Source organism: Halichoeres trimaculatus, unplaced genomic scaffold (genome assembly GCF_033239565.1).
Source record: "Halichoeres trimaculatus isolate MK-OKI-2021-1 unplaced genomic scaffold, fHalTri1.1 fHalTri1_scaffold_6, whole genome shotgun sequence".
NCBI classification, from domain to species: Eukaryota; Metazoa; Chordata; class Actinopteri; order Labriformes; family Labridae; genus Halichoeres; species Halichoeres trimaculatus.
In genome coordinates this window covers 13535535-13555644 of record NW_027437184.1, presented here as the reverse complement: position 1 = coordinate 13555644, position 20110 = coordinate 13535535, and the positions used below count along the sequence as shown (strand labels likewise).

General features: G+C 40.6%; 1 protein-coding gene across 4 annotated transcripts in view; it reads right to left on the bottom strand.

Annotated features, from left to right (window-relative positions):
* The window catches only part of acaca (acetyl-CoA carboxylase alpha), a 36022-nt gene extending 19068 nt beyond the window's left edge, over positions 1-16954 (bottom strand). For 2 of the 4 annotated variants that reach the window (XM_074673181.1, XM_074673182.1), the window contains exons 1-34: positions 16763-16954; positions 15569-15827; positions 13675-13807; positions 13332-13470; positions 13068-13177; positions 12905-12986; positions 12714-12812; positions 12379-12485; positions 12172-12282; positions 11821-12030; positions 10544-10714; positions 9835-9996; positions 9471-9634; positions 9196-9346; positions 8944-9047; positions 8628-8855; positions 8373-8523; positions 8147-8281; positions 6787-6933; positions 6514-6702; positions 6036-6136; positions 5765-5853; positions 5461-5585; positions 5095-5208; positions 4236-4349; positions 4057-4146; positions 3823-3941; positions 2276-2299; positions 1685-1813; positions 1168-1311; positions 975-1077; positions 778-885; positions 637-693; positions 315-359 (exon numbers count right to left, since the gene is read on the bottom strand). In XM_074673181.1, the coding sequence (XP_074529282.1) occupies positions 315-359; positions 637-693; positions 778-885; positions 975-1077; positions 1168-1311; positions 1685-1813; positions 2276-2299; positions 3823-3941; positions 4057-4146; positions 4236-4349; positions 5095-5208; positions 5461-5585; positions 5765-5853; positions 6036-6136; positions 6514-6702; positions 6787-6933; positions 8147-8281; positions 8373-8523; positions 8628-8855; positions 8944-9047; positions 9196-9346; positions 9471-9634; positions 9835-9996; positions 10544-10714; positions 11821-12030; positions 12172-12282; positions 12379-12485; positions 12714-12812; positions 12905-12986; positions 13068-13177; positions 13332-13470; positions 13675-13807; positions 15569-15798 (4185 nt within the window). In that variant the 5' untranslated portion in view covers positions 15799-15827; positions 16763-16954. The remainder of the gene's footprint in view (positions 1-314; positions 360-636; positions 694-777; positions 886-974; positions 1078-1167; positions 1312-1684; positions 1814-2275; positions 2300-3822; positions 3942-4056; positions 4147-4235; positions 4350-5094; positions 5209-5460; positions 5586-5764; positions 5854-6035; positions 6137-6513; positions 6703-6786; positions 6934-8146; positions 8282-8372; positions 8524-8627; positions 8856-8943; positions 9048-9195; positions 9347-9470; positions 9635-9834; positions 9997-10543; positions 10715-11820; positions 12031-12171; positions 12283-12378; positions 12486-12713; positions 12813-12904; positions 12987-13067; positions 13178-13331; positions 13471-13674; positions 13808-15568; positions 15828-16762) is intronic. The other 2 variants (XM_074673183.1, XM_074673184.1) reach the window with 1 other exon arrangement.
* Between the last annotated feature and the right edge of the window lie 3156 nt (positions 16955-20110).

Genomic DNA, 20110 nt, shown 5'->3' with positions numbered 1-20110 from the left:
TTCAACTGAAAAGCCCAGAATTTGCTTATTTCAATGTATTATAAAACAGAAATGATGCCTGAGTTGCTTTTAAAGACAAAAAAAATATTCCAACAATGGAATAAGAAAAAATGTGATCGTCAAGTTTCTTTCAATAGGAATAATTTCTTAGAGTTTTTCTTTTCCTTTACTTTAGAATCATCTATATTATTGTGAAGGATATAAATGTAAGAAGTGACTGACTGCAGACCTCAAGTTGGATGTGCCTAATATTGCTGTAATAACATCAACCCATGAGTCCCCTGTGCTCCGCTCCTTTGCCTCCCTTTACTTACATGAAACCTTTGGTCCACCTCACAGTTGAGCTGCTTCCTGAAATCCTGTCATCATAAATGCAGCAAAAGCAAGGCATGCAGAAGAGATACAGAGACAAACAGGACAAAAAGCTGAATTATGTGCAAATCATCACAGCCACACTAACATCATTCACTGTCAACCAACTAACAAAGAATTAGTAATTTCATACGGAAAGATGAAGGACGATTAATGTGTCAAAATCTGTTACATGCTATTCAGAATCGTCAAACTGGTGACAGCCAGGCCAGCTGATTGTGAGGACAGGTGGTTGATTTGGTTATTATGAACTAGAGCCCTTACCTTCTGAGCAACCAGGAAAGTCAGCCTCCTGATGCCATGTTCAAAGAGCAGAGATTTCTGCAGTGTGAAAAAGGGAAATATCAGGATGAGGACTTTATTAACAAACATCAAGACCAAGTCTTTGCTGTGGACCGCTCCTACCTTTGACTGAGTGAACTCTCTGAAGTTAGCAGCCAGGCCATCGTCATCAATGTCGCTGTCTGTCTTTATCGCCACATTTAGGATATGGATAGGCTCATCCTGGACACTCTGAAAAGCAGGTCAACTTTTTATTCAAAAACAGTTCAGGTGAATAAAATTCAAAGAGCAGCCATTAATATTTAGAGGTCTGTTATCACCTTGTTGTCCTCTTCACCATACAGGACAGGGTTTCCTCCCTCTGGGAAAGTTGGACTTGGGGGTGGAGAGTCAGAGAAGCAGCTCAACACATCATTGATGTTCCTGAAGAGGTACAAAAAAAAAAAACAAAGAAGCTATTGACTTCTCATCTACCAAAGAAAATTACTTTAGTTTTTTTTTCCTTAGACTGACCTGGTGAACTCCTGGAAGGAGCGGAAAGCGACCATGGCTCCCATGCGCTGACAGGGTGGTGTGAAAGACGTGTCCAGCAGGACGTCGCTGACGCTGGCTACATGCACCATGCCGTAGTGGTTTAAGTTGGATGAGAATGACATCCTAAGGAAGTGACAAGGAACAATTACAACAGTAATATCCCTCAAAAGTAGAAAGACAGTGAAGAGGTCCCACATTCACCTTAGAAACTTTCCAATAAAAACTTTGTGATGTCCTAATTATTGAGAGGAAGTGAAAACAAAATGGCACCGTTTTATGTGAGCACCACTGGGTGGGAAAGATTCATGACAGACCATGTGTTAGGAAATTAAATTGATGGAAATATTCCATTTACAGGAACAAGAAAAGTGAAACCACCAGAAAGACCCTTTTCAAATTTCCACTCCTTTTCCTAATTGTTAGTCAGATTGAGAAACTATCCCAAAAATTGCACCCGCTCAAAGGTCAGGGTTTTTTTATATTGTTTGTTTCAAACCTGTCCACAGAACCAGACGCGTTTTTCTTCTCTGCGTTATCATCCTGAGACTTAATATCTTGGTCTTTAGTTTCTTGAAATCTAGTGTCGGCAGCTTTTGCAATGTCCAGGATGGGAGCAGACATTTTCCTAGCAGGACAGTCACAGGGTTTCAGTTCAGGAGATTTGCACTGGTCTACAACATTTCCCCAGCAGCTGATTTTATATGATCTTACACTGCTTTACACTCCATGGTTTATCATATCTCCAAAATGTACTGAAGCTGATGCACACAAGCACAAGTTTGAAGTTTAACAGTCTTTCACAGACACACATACATACATACATACATACATACATACATACACACACACATACTCAGAAATGCTTGACACAGAGGCTGAATGCTAAAGGCCATGCTGTTGTCAGTAACTGAAAAAACACTGTTATTGTATCAGACTATCTAAAAGTTTTTGACAAGTTGCATTTTGACACATTTTAACAGCACCAAACAAGCTTTAACTTCACTTAATCACCAGATCAATTAATAAAATAATGATTGCTTTGACACACATCTAACTAAAGTAGCAATGAAAAGAAGGATTACAATACCTGTTTAGAGTGGGGATGTTCCCTCTGCAATCAAACAACAGGGATTACTAAGTGGTTAGTGGCAGGCATCAGGAGAGGAAGACAGTCAAGGTTTAAAATGTGTGTGTCCTTTGAGGAGATCATTTGACTCTCTACACTGCAAAAAGTAAAATCTAAGCAAATTTTTGTGACATATTTCTAGTAAAAATATCTAATCAGACTATATAAACCACTTTCATCTGACAAGTCACAAGTTTGTTAATTTAAAGATATTAAAAAATAGAAAAATGCCTGGGTTGTTTGGGGTAAAAAAGAATTATCAAGAAGGATTAAAAAAAAATTCTCTTCAAATTTTTTTACACCCACTTCATCGAAAACAAGACAGTGGGAATATCTGCAAAAGACTTCTAAAGCAGCTCCTAAATTAAACTAGAGAAAGGTCAAAATACTATCCACATTTTCTGAATGAAACCAGTGTATTTTTGTTCAATAACACCAATAACTAATGACAAATAACTTAATAATAAAATAAATATCTGATAACTTTCTGTACAAAGACCAAATTTAGTTACTATACAGTTAGGTCTTACTTATCCCAAATAGCAAGGAGAAATAAAAAATGCACACCAGGCACAAGCTTGGGTCTTAGGAGGTTAATACATAGAGTTTTTTTTTTTAACATTTTTGTTAGTTTTCTTTTTACTCATTACATCTGGCTTTCAGGATCTTGAAATAAGACATTTTAATGGACTTGTCAAGTGGATAAGGCTTACATTAAGCCTAATAAGAAATTTTGTTCTAGAAAGAAGACATAAAAACTTTCTCTGATTTCAGTTTCCACAGTGTGACTATTAAAAACACACATTTCATTTCCTAACTGCTCCTTTTAAAAACATGCATCATGAGATCCAAAAGCCTCTTTGTCCCAGGCTTCTCTCTGAACAAAGACAGGATCAGTTCATGCTGTCTTAAAGTCATACACAAAGTGTTATAGCAAACATGGAAAATCACAAGCAAGCAATAACCTGAGAAAAGGCAAGAACATGAGAGGACAGACAAAAACTTTCACTGCAATGCAGCAATAAGTGAAGACACTGACGTACACTTTCACACAGACAATCAGAGCACAATCACACAGGTAGGATGCTGAACACAACTTCACCACAGAGCTTTATCTGTGACAAGCTTTTTGAAATGCTGTGCATGTACAAGACAAATCCAAAGTTGTCTCTTCCTGGAGTCTAAAAAAGCCTAACATGCCCTGTTTTTCTAGGACTTTTCTAGACAACCAACATGAGATTTTTGAGGCTGGTAGCTTTTATTGCCCATGGCACTCACCTCACAAACCAAGCTAAGTATTTTTGGTCTTTGCCAAAAAAAAAAAAAAAAAACTTCTCTTGCACATGAGGAGCATTCACATGGAGAACAACTATGAACAATGACAAACAGCTGGGGGATGACCTGAGGCACCATGGGAAAATTTCAGGGTTCCATTCAGGGTTAGGGAGCAGCAGTAAAAGTGATGCATAGCACATGAGCACCACAGCTTTGTTCTTGTGCTACATTACCTGTTGGGATGTGACGTGGGAAGCATGAACTGGAACTCTACAACACATGTATTGTCCTTCAGCTGTCGATGCTGGACACTGTTGAGCTCATATGCAATGTATGCTCTGCGAACGTACACCTGTGATTATCAGAGGTAGAAAAAAACAGTTTGTGTGAATGTGCTTGGTTTTAAAATTCAGAGGAAATAAGTTGGGTCAGATCTGTGTGTGAACTGTGCTCATTAGTCTTCTCACCTCGAGAGCAGCCATCCTGACTACCTGATTACTGTGATAGAAGAAGTTGGGGAGAACATCAAAGATGGATGTCTCCGACAGGATCAGTTTCTAAAAAAAGATAAGGTGGTCATCTTAAACACTTTTTTCCAATTTAAGGACACTAAATAAAGCCACAGCTCATCTTTCTTTTTGCCTACCTGCAGGTTCTCAATGCAGAACTGGTGTCCATACATATCGATGGCAGAAAGGAAGATGGACTCCACTTGATTGTGTCGTAGCTCATACGAGGGGAGGTGAGAAGCAATCAACACCTGGTTTAATACAATTTACTTGTTACTTTCGAATTAGAGTTATATTGTGCTTTGGTCAGTTTTTAACAGTGTCTTTGTCTTTGACCCTAAAAAATTTGCGAGTCAGTAGTGACATCTGCTGGTAAAATTCTTACCAGAGATGTGGATAGAATCTGAAAAGTATTGTCCATATTTGATTCATTTCTTCACACTAAGGTTGCACAAGTTTGAGCATGGCCACATAAATTTGATTAGACAGGAACTTGATTTTAACTTCAACTCCTTGGTCTTACAGAAGAACATACTGATGTGTACTGAAGGGAATCAAACAGTTCATGCCAACTTTTAAACATAAAACGTATTTAAAAAACAATAGCCTTTGGCTGCTTTGAATAGGACAAAAACAATGACTAAGTTTTGACTTTTTACAGTATGCTTGGGATGAGGTTTTGTTCATATCATTTTACTCATTTCCAAGTAATAAAAACACCATGACAGTGTTTCCTATTCTTCATTTTCACACTATCTCAAGCATTTGTGCATTAAAACAACATGTGCTTGTTGTCGTGTAAGTCTTAAAACTGCAGTGTGCAGGCTCTGAGGTGCACAAGTGTCTTTGTAAGAGGAAGAATAAAAAACTTGCCTGCTTCATGCCAGATGTATTAGTATCACAATGTGCATTTGCAGGACCATTGGGAGTATATAAATGCACCAAACTTAATTATAGCATTTTCAGTGTAATGAAAATATAGGGTCCTGATCTGACCTGTCGAGCACGCAGAGCCACCTTGGCGTTGGTCGTCTTGCTGAGCTGTGTGAGTTCAGTCAAGATGGCCATCAATTCATCTGTCAGTGTGGGATCACGGCCACAAAGCTGGTCCTAAACACAGGGGATCATGATGTTATACTAAATAAAACATGACAGTCGAATATCCTTCAGAGATTCACAACAAGAAACAAAGCTAACAGAATATGGGCATTATACAGAACTTTACATTACATCCTTAATTTAAAGTTATTATAATATTCAGCAATTACACGCCTTGCCAGATCAGACACACAGTATGTTTGCCATTAAATTTTATTTGCCTCATGAACTCAAATATGAAAAAGAAGCCAGATAGAAGCTTACAATCAGCATGGTGACCAAGAGGTTCTTCTTGGTGACTTGAGCATGGGAGAAAATGTAGTTGAGCACGTTGGCCATGTCACATTTGTTTTCCTCACGCAGAGCAAACACACACTTGTCGTAGTGTCCTAATGATAAAACAATAAAGAGGAGCTTCGGTGAGCACTGAGCAGGGAAACTGCCACCAAGAATGCTGAGCTGGTAGGCAATAGCAACACCTATTATGAAAGAGCATCACCTAGTGGGAATAGCAGGTATTATATCTCTAGCAGAAGAACTTCAAGGAAAATAAGGTGTGCTCCCTCACCATTCTGAAACTGGATCTCTACTTTCAAGTACTGTCTGAGCAGGTCCATCACCACCGCCTTCATGTGACCTCGGATTCCACTGCGATACCTGATGGAGACAGAAACAGTCCTGACTGTCAAAAGAAAAATTTAGAGCTGTACTGCTGAAAAAATAAAGAAAATATTTAAGAGTGGAGCAATGGAAAATAAGTAAGATGGATCAAAATAAGCTTGGTTTTATAAATGTCTTTATGTCATGCTTGAAGCATCTCCAAGTGATTTTTCACTCACTTCTGCACCAGCTGAACAATGCTCTGCGTGTTCATAAAGAAGACCTCTCTCTCTGACTTCTTGTTGAGAGTGGCAGCATGGCTGTCCAGGATGTTTGCAATCTGGAAAGAAGAGAGATTACAATACAAGCGTATAATCCCAGTGGAGGCAGGGGCTTGTGAGCATGTAATCCAAGAGACACCTCTGACCCCAGGAAGGTCACTATTGTTGTATCAACAGTAAGGCCTTGGCTGAGGTTAGAAAGGTTAAATTAGGGGTTTTTGAAAACAACACTTCACAGTCAACTGAAACAGCCTATCTGCATCATTTTCAATATATTTTACTGCCCAGAAGATCTTCTTATTTATCAGCTTTCACATATTGATTACAATTCTTTTTTTTATGTGATCAGCCTCACTGGTAACCACCCTTGGTTACCAGTTTTGGTTTTAACCACAAGCAATCTAATTGGTATGGTGTGCATTTGTTGATAAGTCACCTGCTGGCTGGGGAACTGACAAAGCACAGAGGTGATGTTGCTGGCATACTGTGCCATCTCCTTCTTGATTGCCTTCTCCACAGCAGGGGGGATGCGACCCGATACGCTTGTCATAATGTCCTGAAGCTCCAACAGTGGCAAAGAGGGGTCCCGCATCGTTTTCATCAACCTCTCCACCCACTCTTTTAGCTGTAGAAGGCATTATTTTAGAGAAACTTACAGTTAAAAAGCTGCTGTCAGAGAGTAACAAGCCAAGCATGTTTCAGTTCTTACCTTAGCACTGAAGAAAGGCTCAGGGAGACAGTAGCCGTTCATGATGTGAACGAGATGATCCAGTGTGTTGTGGAAGACTCTGTGGAGCTTCTCTCCTCTTAGAGCTACAGCCTGGATAGATGGCAGGGCCCCAGTGTGCAGCTCTGCCTACAAGATAAATAAATTATAATAATTGAATCAGAAAGTGTAAAAACTTACGCACATTTGTGTGCATATGCAGATGATTTGTTTAAAAGCATTTCTAAAAATAAAAAAACTAGCAGGGAGAAGGCGATGTGTTTTGAAGTGAGCATTCAAGCTGGTGTAAATGCCAACACCTGCAGTGAGGCTGAGTCATGTTTATTAAAGAAAAAGAGCAGAATAAGCAGTTTTTTGGTAGGGAAACAAAGCTGAGAGAAGAATGAAGTGACATGGATGCAGGAAGTGGGAGTTTCTTTTCCATTGTTAGCGACTCCTCTGACATTAGCTTGTTAACCTTTAGAGAAATGAGCCATCGTGTTTGCTGGCACCCTCAATTTCCTGCTTCATTGATATCTTGACTTCATTGAGTGTCTAGTAATCAACAAAATTCCTAAGGGAACCCAAAACAACCAAATGTTTAATAAATAGGGCTCATACAGTTTGTAGTATGTGGCATGCCAATGCTAACTGGTGCAAGGCCTGATGTTTCCCTACAAGGTGCAAAGAAGGAAGTGAGGACAACATGTTGGTACTCAGGTGTGAGCTAAGAAGTGACAACATCTACCTGTCCTTCTATTCATCATTATTGGGAATGTAAGATCTATCTCAAATAAGATGGACAAGCTAGCCGTGCTAACCCAGCAACAGAGGGAATACCAGAGGGCAGAGTCGCATCATGCTATTCACAAACATGGCTAACAGAGCTATCACTGGACATGAATGCCACATTGGAGGAACTCCACCTGCTGTGAGCAGACAGGATACAGGAGAGAAGACTGAACAGACTGCTGAAAAAGCTTAGTCCTGAACCCTGTGGATATAGAGGCTGACTAGACAATGATGGCCAAGCTGTCATCATCTATTTTCTTATGGACCCTTTTGTACTTTCTATACACTTGCTTACTTTTGTTTTCTTGATTGCTCCTGTGACTCCCAAACTTCCCCTTGGGGATAAATAAAGTATTTTCTATTCTATTCTATATACAGATTCAAGGATTTCTACAACGTGAATACACAGAGGTGTGGAAATCTGCACACATTCCATATTGACATCCAGCATTGTTATTTTATAACCATATTTAAGTTATGGAGAAGCATTACAACCTCTCTTGAAAGGTACGTGCAGCTGTTAACAACATAAAACAACATGAAATCACATCAGTCAGCAGTATACCAGTACCTGTTGCACCCTGCTTGGGTCATCAAGCTGCAGTTTGGCAATAACACAGCCTGGCTCCAGTGCTGCTCCGGCCCTCTTCACATAGTGGATACAACCAGACTCTGCAGCAGTGAGGGTCATCACCATTTTCATCACCTGGAATTCACAATAAGATCAAATATAATCTTCATTAAAGAAAAATAGAGTAGATTTAAGCTAATCCTGTCAGTCAAGTTTTCTGTCGTACCTCTATTTCAGCATAGCACTGGCCTGAAAACACATGGCCACCATCCTCCACAGTGTACTGGATAAGTTTTCCTGCTGAAGGAGATCGCAGCAGCGAGGGGTCATTCTCCTTCTCAAAGACACAAGTCTTGTTCCCGATGGTGATTCGATACCTATAAGTAAGAAGAACAGTACTCAGTCCAAATGAAACAGAATATCAAATTCTTAGGCTGAAGTCACTGAAAGTGATGAGTCATTTCATTTCTTTTCCTCCTACCTGTCCACCTCCTCCTTCATGTAGGTGGTGTAGCTGCTTCCATCATAAGACAGCAGGAGGCCTCCATCACTGAGCCGATGGACGTCCACTTCTGCAGACGAGTTGTTCATGATGACCACATATGAATTAGGAGACTGGCGGGTCACTTTCAGGACATACTTGGTGCCTTCATAGATCAGCTCTGCGTCCACGGTGTTGAGGAGTGTGTGTGCTGGAAGCACTTGACCCCTGGTTGGAGGGTGTGAGAGGGTGTGTCATGTTTTCTATTTAAGCATCCTACAAGTGCAGTCTAACCCATGACGCAACACATTTTTACCTTTCCAGCGAATGAAGGAAGTTGGATACACTGTTTCTCAGAGTGACATCTGCAACATGGAGAGCTCCGCTAACAATTCCCAGCATGGTGTCAGGACGCTCCGCCTGCACAAGACATACACTTTGGGTCTTATTTTGGAAGAATTTAAGGTTAAATTCAGTCTTTCTGCCGGGATTATAATCCACTAAGTCAAAACAAGTGAATGTTAAAACTTTTTCTTTTTTTTTGCTGCTGAAACACATCTTTGTTTACCTGCATCTTCTCTGAGATGAGCCTGTCTAGCCAGCCAGTGTCAATGCTGTTGTGCTGAAAACTTTCGGTCTCCAGCAGCTTAATGAGGTATTCCACAGTGGTCCTGAAGTCTCCTCTGATAGACAACTCCTTCAAAGCCACAACCATATTGCTAGAACAAAAAAGACAAAGAAATAATATCAAATGTGACATATACAAACGTTTTGTTGGACAACTGCTGCAAATTGTCTGTATCAGAAGTTTCTGTCACAGACATAGTTTCAAATTTGACTTACGAGATTGCTTCTTCCCTGTTCTCCCCCCATGAGAAGCAATGTCCAAATTGAGAGTCAGCAAACTCATGCAGCCCTCCAGCTGCAGCAACACTGAAGTATCCCCACACGTTCTTATTGCTGCGGAAATTCAACTCCTGCACTGTGCCGGAGCTTGGCTTGAAACCCTGCAAACACATCACAGTCACAACTAAAAAACAGATTACCTGACCTTTGGAAAAGTCACAACAAGGGCTTTTTATTTACAGTACAATGGGATTACAAAGTGAAGAGTTTAAGAGGAGCCCATCAGAACAGAAATCCTACACTCTGTGTAACCTTTAGCTGTAAATGCTTTGTACATCAGCCAGGAGAGAGTGAGGCTCACCTCGTCAGGATTTTCACTGGTGATACGAGCTGCAATGACATGGCCACGAGGGGAGGGGGCTGTTGACAGACCCTCAAAGTCAATCTGAGAGTCACCCCAGGGCTGGACCCCATAAAGCATCCTGATGTCTTTGATCCTTTGAAGAGGAATACCCATGGCAATCTGAGAGGATATTGTAGTTATTAGTATCACAAAAGTTCATCAACACATAGCGTCAAATGAGTGGACCGTTGCTGCTTTGAATGGTGACATGCAGACATGTGACACTGTCTTCTCGGCTTTACGCACAACTTTTAGACAATATTTTGCTTGGACAAAAAGAGCCTAGTTAGTGCTTGGAATAAAAAAGCCCTCATCCTCCACTCCACTGTGTTTGTAACACCCAATCAGTCTGGCCACAGAGCTTTCCCAGCATGCTGCCCTTCAGCCTGACTGCCACTGACCTATTTACACACAATCCCCAACGCTGCAGGACAAACCACGTGACCACCCGCTGTTACAACCACTGCATCTACAACAATGATTCTGCATATTGCCTCTTTTTTTTTGCAGGAGATTGCCATGGAGACAGGGGGCCCATCCAGTGTAGGCAATGAGGCGTGCTAACTTTGCTTTTTGCAGGACAGTAGTGGACTCAAATGCACTGTATGTGATGTAACAACAGTGTGCTCTGCAGGCGTGGGTATGAGTGTGTGAGGGTGAAGCTGACCTGCAATTGGGCGGCGGGCAAGTTGACATCAGCAACCATCTCAGTGCAGGGGTGTTCCACCTGCAGACGAGGGTTGAGCTCCAGGAAGTAGAAGCTGCCGTCCTGGCTGTAGAGGTACTCCACTGTTCCCGCGCTCACATAGCCGACCATCTTCGCCAGTTTGACTGCACACTGAGAAGAGACAAAAGACACTCAAGTCATATGCATTTTTAAATGTGCTCTTGATAGTCTGTAGAACTCTGTCACTGGTGTCTCTAGATCAGGGTTATACATTTATTATGGGAAACGTGTATTCTGCAAATGTGGATGCAGCAATGAGCAAGTGATTTTAAGCCCATGCAGTGATTTCCACTGCAGAGCCATGTCTGTTTGTAATGCAATACAGCCTGAGAGCAAGAAAATATCTTGGCCATCCAGTTTTGGTCTTTTTTTGTCTCTTCTGTACAGAGATTTTTCCAGATTCTCTAAATCTTAAATGATCTTATGTGCTGTAAATAACCCAAAATTCTTTGTAATTCGTTGCTAATTCTTTGTTCTGATGTTTCTTTTTTTTTTTTTTTACTAACAACTTTCTCAGTTTGTTGTTGCACCTGTTTTGATGTTTTGATATGTGGTGCTAATGTTAAAATTCAATTAAATTAAAGCCTTCTAGCTTCAATTTTTCATATGATGTCTTGCATTATTTTGTTTGGATTATTCCATTCTTTTTTGATTCGTTGCTGATTACACTTCTGTCCACTGAAATTTATATCTTTTCCTAAACATCAATGTAAATGGTGGGTTGCTAAGAGTGTTTCTAGTGAATTCATTGGGATAATAAATGGGGAGGTGGCTGACATATGCACACCTGTGTGCCTTGTAAGGACACCTTGTTTTCCAAAAGCAAACACTTTTATACTCTTGGTGCTGTTCCCAGCACATTTACCAGAGCGAGAAAGCAAACCAAAAGGTGCTATGGCCAGAATTTAATAACAATATATAGTTGTGTAAGATACTCTTCTTTTAGGGTACTTGAGACAAGCGCAGGCCCTAAGTAGACTTACTGGAAAAAGTAGACATAGAAGGTCTTTGTTCGTTTGAATAAAAATAGCAGCTTTGGTTGTTTGTAGTTTGTTTGGTTCATTAGTTTTCAAACTATGCTACTAAGCTGCATCTGAATCCCCATTCTCTCTTCCTACTGTACCCACTCTCTTATCCACTTTCCTTCCTCAGAATTTGATCAATCTGAGTCTAAAACTTCCTGTATAAACGAGGTTTCAGAAAAGACAATGTTGTACCCTTTCCATATCCTCAAACACATCAGAGGTGGCGATGGTAGCAGGAGCCTCTTCTATGATTTTCTGGTGCCGCCGCTGCACTGAGCAATCCCTGCCAAACAGGGAGATGGCGTTTCCATACTGATCAGCCAAGATCTGGACCTCGAGATGGCGGGCATGCTTTGCAAGCTGCATGACAAAAATAGGTGACCCTGGGACTTCTGCCTGCACCTGGAAGACCAAAGGGAAACAAAAACTTTTAGTCTCTGGATTGTCTCATTATTGTGTTTAATTGATTTGGAATTCTTCTTTCTACAGTGTGATCAGTTCTGCGTAATATCTCAAACTCAATATGTCAAATTTTCCACAAACCTGTCTGAAGAGGTTTGGGAAATCATCAGCAGAGTTGACTTTGCGGATGCCTTTTCCTCCCCCTCCCTCTGAGGCTTTTATCATCACAGGGAAGCCGACTTTTTCTGCGGCCTGTTAAATGAAGCATACAAATGACACATGTACAAGAACATACATGTACATGTAAGAACATGTAACAGTGGTTTTGCATTTTGAGCTGTCAGTTACCTTCAGGCCGTCCTCTACACCTTGGATGCAGCCAAGCTCGTACACGTCTGAAGGAACGTTAATGACTCTTTTCTTTTGGTGGCTCTCTGTCCACTCTACTGTCAAGCCTGGGGCAGATCAACAGGTACAGTAAATACAGTAAACATCTGCACTGTGACAAAAATGTTATTCATTTGTAAGAATTGAAGGGTTTTGATTTTAAATGACCACCTTAACGACTGAGCCTTATGCAAGACAATGAAGGAAATATTTGGTTTTTGAGGTGTTTATTTTTTCAAAGATGATCATAAGCAGCCCTAAAAGAAAGCTGTGGGCCCACGCTAATTATAACCCACCTGTACCGCTCCAAGGCAGAGTAGGAATTCCAGCTGTCTGAGCAACGATAGATGATGCAATTTTGTCACCTAGAGCCCACATGGCCTGGCTTGGGGGACCTAAAGAAGTGGTAGGCAAACAAAAAAAGAGGCTTTTCTGACAGTTTCAAAGTAATTTCAAGGCTTAACCAAGTGTAAGAAGCCCCTCTTACCCATGAAAGCAATGCCATTCTTATGAAGAAGCTCTGGGAGTTTGGGGTTTTCTGAGGCATGACCCCAACCAGCCCACACAGCCTGTAAGGATCAAAATGCTGAATTAATTCAACAATTATCAGTCATTTAAGAGAACTTTATTTACACAAAACAGGACAATACCTGAACAGGTATGCGTTTGGCGATGTCAAGAATAAGCTCCACATTAGCGTAGTTGTTGTTGTTAGTCCCTCCTGGTACAGGCACGTAGTGATCTGCCATTTTGATATACTCTGAAAGAAACAAACAACAAAAAAGATCTCTTTCCATTAAATAAGAGGCTATGATGGGATGCACCAAAAAACAGATAAAAAACAATAACAGTTGTAGTTTCCAGTAAATTACAGGTGCTTTTTGCATATTGGGAAATCTAAAGCTAAAGCTCACCTGCATTGGCCTTCAGGTCCTCTGGTGTCACCATCACCACAAAGCGGATTGCCCGTTCATTGCGAAACATCTCGTAGGCCCAGCGACGGATGGAGCGCATGCATTTAACTGCAGCAATGCCATTATTAGCGATCAGCACCTGAAGAAGCAAACAACAGAGTTAGCAATGTTGTTCTGCCTGACTAAGCTGAAGAAAACTGATGATGCACAGTGATGTGGGTAATTGCATGTTGTGGCTATAAGATACAAACATACAAAGCATAATTATTTTTTTTTTCCACTTGTGTTTATTGATGAATTATTCAGTTTGTGTCACTTACAGCATTCTCTCAAAAACCCTCACCTTCTCAATAACTTTGTTGCCACCAAAGCGGGTGACAAATTCAGCAGGAGAGGCCACAGTGAAGTCCCTCTGCAGATCAATACGCCGGCGATCTCTGCCTTGCTTCACCAGGTGCAGCCCTGACATGCTTGGCCTGTTTTGAGACATACACAGAATGCATTAAATTACCCTTTTTAACACATCCAGTTTGAGGAAAGAATTGGGGTTAAAGGCAGCTAACGGGCTTTATTTTCCAATTTTCTAAACATAAGATGAGAGAGGGGAAATTAAACTGCAATGAATAAACTATCATCCATGTCTTACAGTAGCAGATTTAAAGACAGTTCATGTTTGCAGCCAAGAAGATCAAAAAAGTCATTGATATCAGCTCATATAGATAAGAGAGCTACCGATCCAAAGAGTAGCAGATAGACGAGTTTCACTTTCCACAAAGTTTATAGCTTGTAAAACAGTAACAGAAACCTCACAGCACATGTGAGAACCACTTCATGGTGGGAATGATGGTTGATTTGCATGTTTGAAAAGCAGAAGTGAAGAGACAGCAATGATACCTTCAAGACGAAAAACTGTCCCCTTTAACTGTAATTACTGTCATTGTTACACATCATGCATGACATGACAGGTCACTTTAAACATGTTAGCATGCTTGGGCAAGTTTCTTCGACAGCACTGAAGGGTTACTGGCATATTTAAATCCAACTCCACCCAAAGGGGAACCAATCTTGGGAATGGTTTATGGAAGGGGGGAGGGATTGTACTATCAGCTGGAGGGTGTGGCGATGCCTGGGCCCGTTTGGCTGGCTGGCTCCTGTGGCCCGACACTGTATTGTTGCATCACTGGAGGGTTCACTGCTTGAAGGCTATTGAGTTCTCCCTGAATAGAGGCTGTAGTTTCATTCCAGATGTGGAGTGAGTTTTGTCCTATGAGAGCGATGATACAGGGGGTGGAGGAGGCAGACACCCACCATCAAGTCCATCTAGTTTTAAAACAACTGCCAAAACTACTCTCAGTACCCCACCCCTACTACCACCATCACCACCAATGACTTTCTCATCCTCTTTGTTTCTGTGACAGTGATAAGGTAAAAAAAAAGACTCACTGAAAGAGAAAGGACTCTTTGATTCTAGAGTCCTGTGATGATGACATGAATCTCAGGCTGAAAGTTGCCAAAGTAACTCAATTCTCCTCACTTAACCCACAAATTTTTTTAGTTAAATGTTACTCGCTGTCTGTGATCACCAAATGAAAGACCAAGGGAATACATAGAGGCCAAAGACACCTACAACTTTTGTGCAAAGTTGTGTCAGCATCACACAGCACCTTTCAGCCTTTTGGTTGGGAATTTCTCAGTGTGCACATACTTCCACCTTTCCAAAACCAACATCATGCAGTATATAAGTTTCTTTCCAGGACTCCTGAACAGACTCAGCTCACAGAGCAACAGAGAAACCTTAAGCAGCATGCACCGCAGCTACTGAAACCACATTTTTTCACACGTGCTGCAAAATGGAGCCAGCCGGTGTAGAAGGAGTATGCAGCTTGAAGTGAGAACACTCACTCTGGCCCCTGAATCCTGCTCAAACAACTAGTTTCATCAAGACTATGCTAAAAGCTGCTAGTTCTTTATTTTTCTCTGACTTGTACATGGTTGTTAACAAAAGACACATAAAATGGTGTAATCTCAAACAGATGAATGTATAATGTATAATACATAACATCGATTTGGGTAAAAAATGTACAAATGTCTCAATAAAATGTCAAAAACAGGGACTTCTTCACACAAATCCCACAGGACTTAATAGTTGAAAAATTAGAAAAATAATTTGAATAATCACCCAAAATCATCAAAGGATAGTAAGAACAGGGAGAAGGCTGAGTGTTTGGGAATCTAACCTTAAATTGTGCATGGGGCCATCAATGGGGTCAAATCCAATTTCATAGGTGCTGTCTGAGCTTCCAGAGGATGGAGACAGGGACCGGGTTTCCTTCTCCTCCAGCTGCAGGTCCGACTTCCCTTGGATTTCATCCTCCGAGTTCTCCTCCGACACCGATCCCACAATAAAGTGAGAGTGCAACGCTGCAACAGCCGGGTTCTTCTTGGCAGCACCGTCCTGCTGTGCCATGACTGGACGACACGAACAGGCTGCAAAAACTGTTGAGAGACACAGCCATGGTTGCAATAAATAAAGAGGAGATACAAAGTCCAAGTATCAGGGTACAGTCAGTGTGACACAAGACATGTGCCACACAGTGTTTGTCTTATTGCAAAAGTGGGTTACATAAACTTGTGTATCAATAAGCATTACAACCTATTTCTACATTTGAACTGAGCAAGGAGCATCCTTGTGTGTCTGGTTTAAATTGTTTAAATTTAGAATTCCTCTTAGTGAGACATGAAATATGTAATTAGAAGCCATTGAAACATAAAAAATACAGTTGACAAATGTCTGACTTTAACTTAGTTTGCATACATTGATTAAAGAGCAAAGTAAACGGAAAATTCAAATATTACCTCCCCTTGAATGGACTCCAAATTCTATATCTAGGTTAAAATGACATTTCTCTTTCTAAAACAGCACACCATGTAAGTGTAACCCGGCTCTGTTTCCCCAAGTTGCTACAACTCAATGTTTTTTTTCCGCCTGCTTGTTCAAGAAGTGAAAGATTGCTCCCAGGTGAGGCACACCTTACTATCGCTAGCTGCTTGCGAGACCTGAAAAACAAGCCGAGCACTGAAGCCAGACACACTGAAAACGTGAGCCAGGGGACAATCAGAAAACAAAACCGGGAGTCAATTTATGAACGGACCGAAACTCCCAGATGAAACAATTTCGATTACAAACCATTTAAGTTGAAAGGGTTGGGTAGTCTTTCTCTACATGTCAAATCAGACCTAGCGTCCTGACCCAACAGCAGCGGGGATAAGCTGATGCTAACAGCTTACCGGCAGTTCCTAATAGATTTATAATACCACAGTAACAGGGCTGCTGACCGCACTGCAGGTGTAACAGTACTGCAGCATGGTCCGAACCGGCCGGCGGATCTGTTTGAGGTAATCTGAGATAAACATCTAGGCCGACAACTCACCGGTGGAGACAAACCGAAGCGTAATCCTGAACGAGCTGACTCCAACAGATCGATAGACTAACTGTGTCTGTCAGACATCGCTATCTTCAGTGATGGTGATAAAAAATCACATCATGATGAGGTCACGCAGCTTCCACAGACGCTTTAACAGCAGAGAGTGGGGTGATGTGACGATGCGCACACGGGTTACTATTGGACGATGACCTCTGACCGAAACTTCCGCTATAGATATAGACGAGGTAGAAAACGCTGCACAGTCAAGATGGTTCACCTCATGCTTGCTGCAGTTAAAGGCAGGCAGGAATGACTTGAAAAAATAAAATTATTAATAAGTAAGCATTAACCAATAACGTTTCTTCTTCTAAGGAAAGCTGCTTCGGCGATGTTAAAAGAAGGGAAAACTTGACGTCGAACCCCCCCCCCAACATTTTTGAAGGCCTTGCCCTAAAAGATGAAAGTCAAAGTTATGAGAAAAAAACAAACAAACAAAAAAACCCACAAAGTAAAAAACTAAAAAGTTAACAGGAAAACATTGGCATAAGAAATCAAACTAGATGGGGGTTTGATAAAATTATGAAAACTGACTACTAAACACAGGAAAACCTTTTTAGTTGTCTTAAGAAAAATAACACATGGATTGTGAGAAAACAACAAGCATGACTGATATCTTGTTGGGGGGGAAATAGAATGCATCCAAGCACAGGGCATCTATAACAAAATGATTACCATTGCTAAGGTTATCTGATTTTGGAAAACAATTTTTCCATAATGATTTATTGTGAAATACTACAGGTGCCCGCGACCCTAAACAGGATAAGCGGTATAGAAAATGGATGGATGGATACTACAGGTGTCATAGTGATGTAATTTCAATGTTAAAATTCATATCAAAGCATGTACTCATGGTGGATTAAGATAAGATAAGACTCCTTATCTTGTCTTGATGTTGGGTTTCTGCTAATAAAATTTTATTAACATTTACGGGTCTAGACCTGTAAATGTTTTTGTAAAGTGTCTTGAAATAACATTTGTTATGATTTGGCGCTATATAAATAAAGATTGATTGATTGATTGATTGATAAAAAGCTGTTATTTAATAATCTATATAGCCAATACCACCAATAATCAAATAAAACCTTTTTAAAGAGAAAATTTAACCAATTGCTCTAATTTTTATTATTATTTATTATTATCATTATTATTAATTTATTTTTACCTAAAATGCTGCCTAAAATGCCACGAATTCAGACACAGTCATGTTGCACAACAACTGTTTCTCTTCCATGTCCAAACAGTGAGGATGTTCAGTACATACTGTAAATTTACTGTTCTCTCGATCTGCAGCATGTAGATCTAGTAAGGTTTCATTGTCAGAGAGCCAATCAGATTACTTAGGGACGGTCAGTGGGCGGGGCTAACGCAGTGACAGGAGGGCGGGTCTCGGAGGAGGTGGTCCTGCGTCATACATGAACACCATGTGCAGCTTGAGCCTAAACAGTGGAAGTGTACCGAGAAGAGGAGAGGGTTTTACTTTATGAGTTTTGACAGAAAAAGGACTGGCTTTTTAAAAATAAAAATAAAAATATTAGCTTAAATTCGACACCTTTGCCCCTGATACGTAATTTGACTGTAGTGTGTTTGTCAGAAAGTGTTGTATCGTGTTGGCATAAGAACACTAGATGAATATAAAGAGGACTGCAGGCGTACAGGGAGGGACAACGCCTCGATCGCTGTGTTAGAGTATAAAAATGTTACACGAACAGCATCCGCACCATCCCAGCCTCCTGTTACCCATCATGTGGTGTCAAAGATCATTAATGCGACAAGAGAATCACCCGAGGAACAAGAGAACTCTTTGAATACACGAAGGAACCTCGGCTACTGGTGGTACATTCCCAAAGCAGGGCTGTGCCACATCGGAGCCATTACTGTGCACCTTCATTGATTTTCAGTGTACAGTTCTTTTGATAATGACTTAAAGCATGTACTGCTGGGAGTAGTTTTATTCCTATGTTAAATACTCACTTCTAATTGTTTTTAGTTGCGTTGGCAGATTGAGTGAAATAGCCTACATGAAACTGTGTGTATGAACATGTTCTAGACTTGGCCTCGAGTGCAGATATGATAATGGATAACAAAGGATTTATTATACACTTCAAGAGTTGTCCTCTGCAAAGGTCCCTTGCTTCTGTGCACTATAAGCAATAGTTTAAGATAATAACAATAGTTTTGACAAAAAATGAAATAATAATAATAATAATAATAATATTGGTAATTTAGTTGGAAGATAGTTATTTATAGGGCTACATTCACATGAGCACTACTCTCCTTAAAGCTTCCTAAAATTGTATGAGTGGGCTGCACACATCACCCAGAATGATTCCTCCCAGCTTTACCCCAAGCTTTCCTGCCTAATTTAATCTTGACCCAGTCAGCTTCATTCACAATTGAGGCAGTCAGGGAACTGTAAATTTACACACATAAGTAGTCATATGACATCTAAGAATAACAGTATACATTATGTTGTGATGATGACATGTTTATACATACATATGTTTACATATACATTCATACATACAAATACACTTACACATACCTGTGGTTTTAACACAGTTCATAATAATAATGAGTTATACAGAAGTAAACAGGTACCTGTGAGTATCGCCTCTGTTGCAACTTGAAGTGACCAGATTTAGTGGTGTTTCTACACCATCACTTTGAGATAACCCACTGGGATGCTCCTAGGGACCCCACAGTGGCACCCTAGGAGTATCGGAGCCCTGGGGCTAGGTCTTGTAGAGTTTCCAATTCTTTTGGCATGCCAAAAAAACGGCCAGTTTCTTTTCCCAAAAGTTTAACCCAAACCTGATTTCGAGGAACCACCCCCGGGAAACTCCTAGGGGCCTCATGGATGCTACATCGGAGCCCTCGGGCCAAATTTTGTGGAGTTTTCACTTTTTTTGGCAGGGCAAAAAAAGGTCTTTTTTGACCTGCCTTTTATACAAAAGTGTTTTTCAGATAAGAAATTTTCGAAAGTGTGAAGAAACCACGTCTACACGGGGGGAACATGATCATTGTGAACATGGGCTCCATGTTCCTGCTTGCCTAAATGTTCTCCAAATAGTCTACATTGCTCAAATAGTGCCTATTTATTATGTATTTAAAGGGGTATTTTGATGATCACAAAACTGATTAAAACATCAATAGGTCAGTGCTGATTCAGATATGATATATAGGCCTATGGGGGTGACAAATGTATTCATACGTGTGTGTGTGTGTGTGTGTGTGTGTGTGTGTGTGTGTGTGTGTGTACTGCGTATAACACTTGTGTTGATTTGGAATAAATGC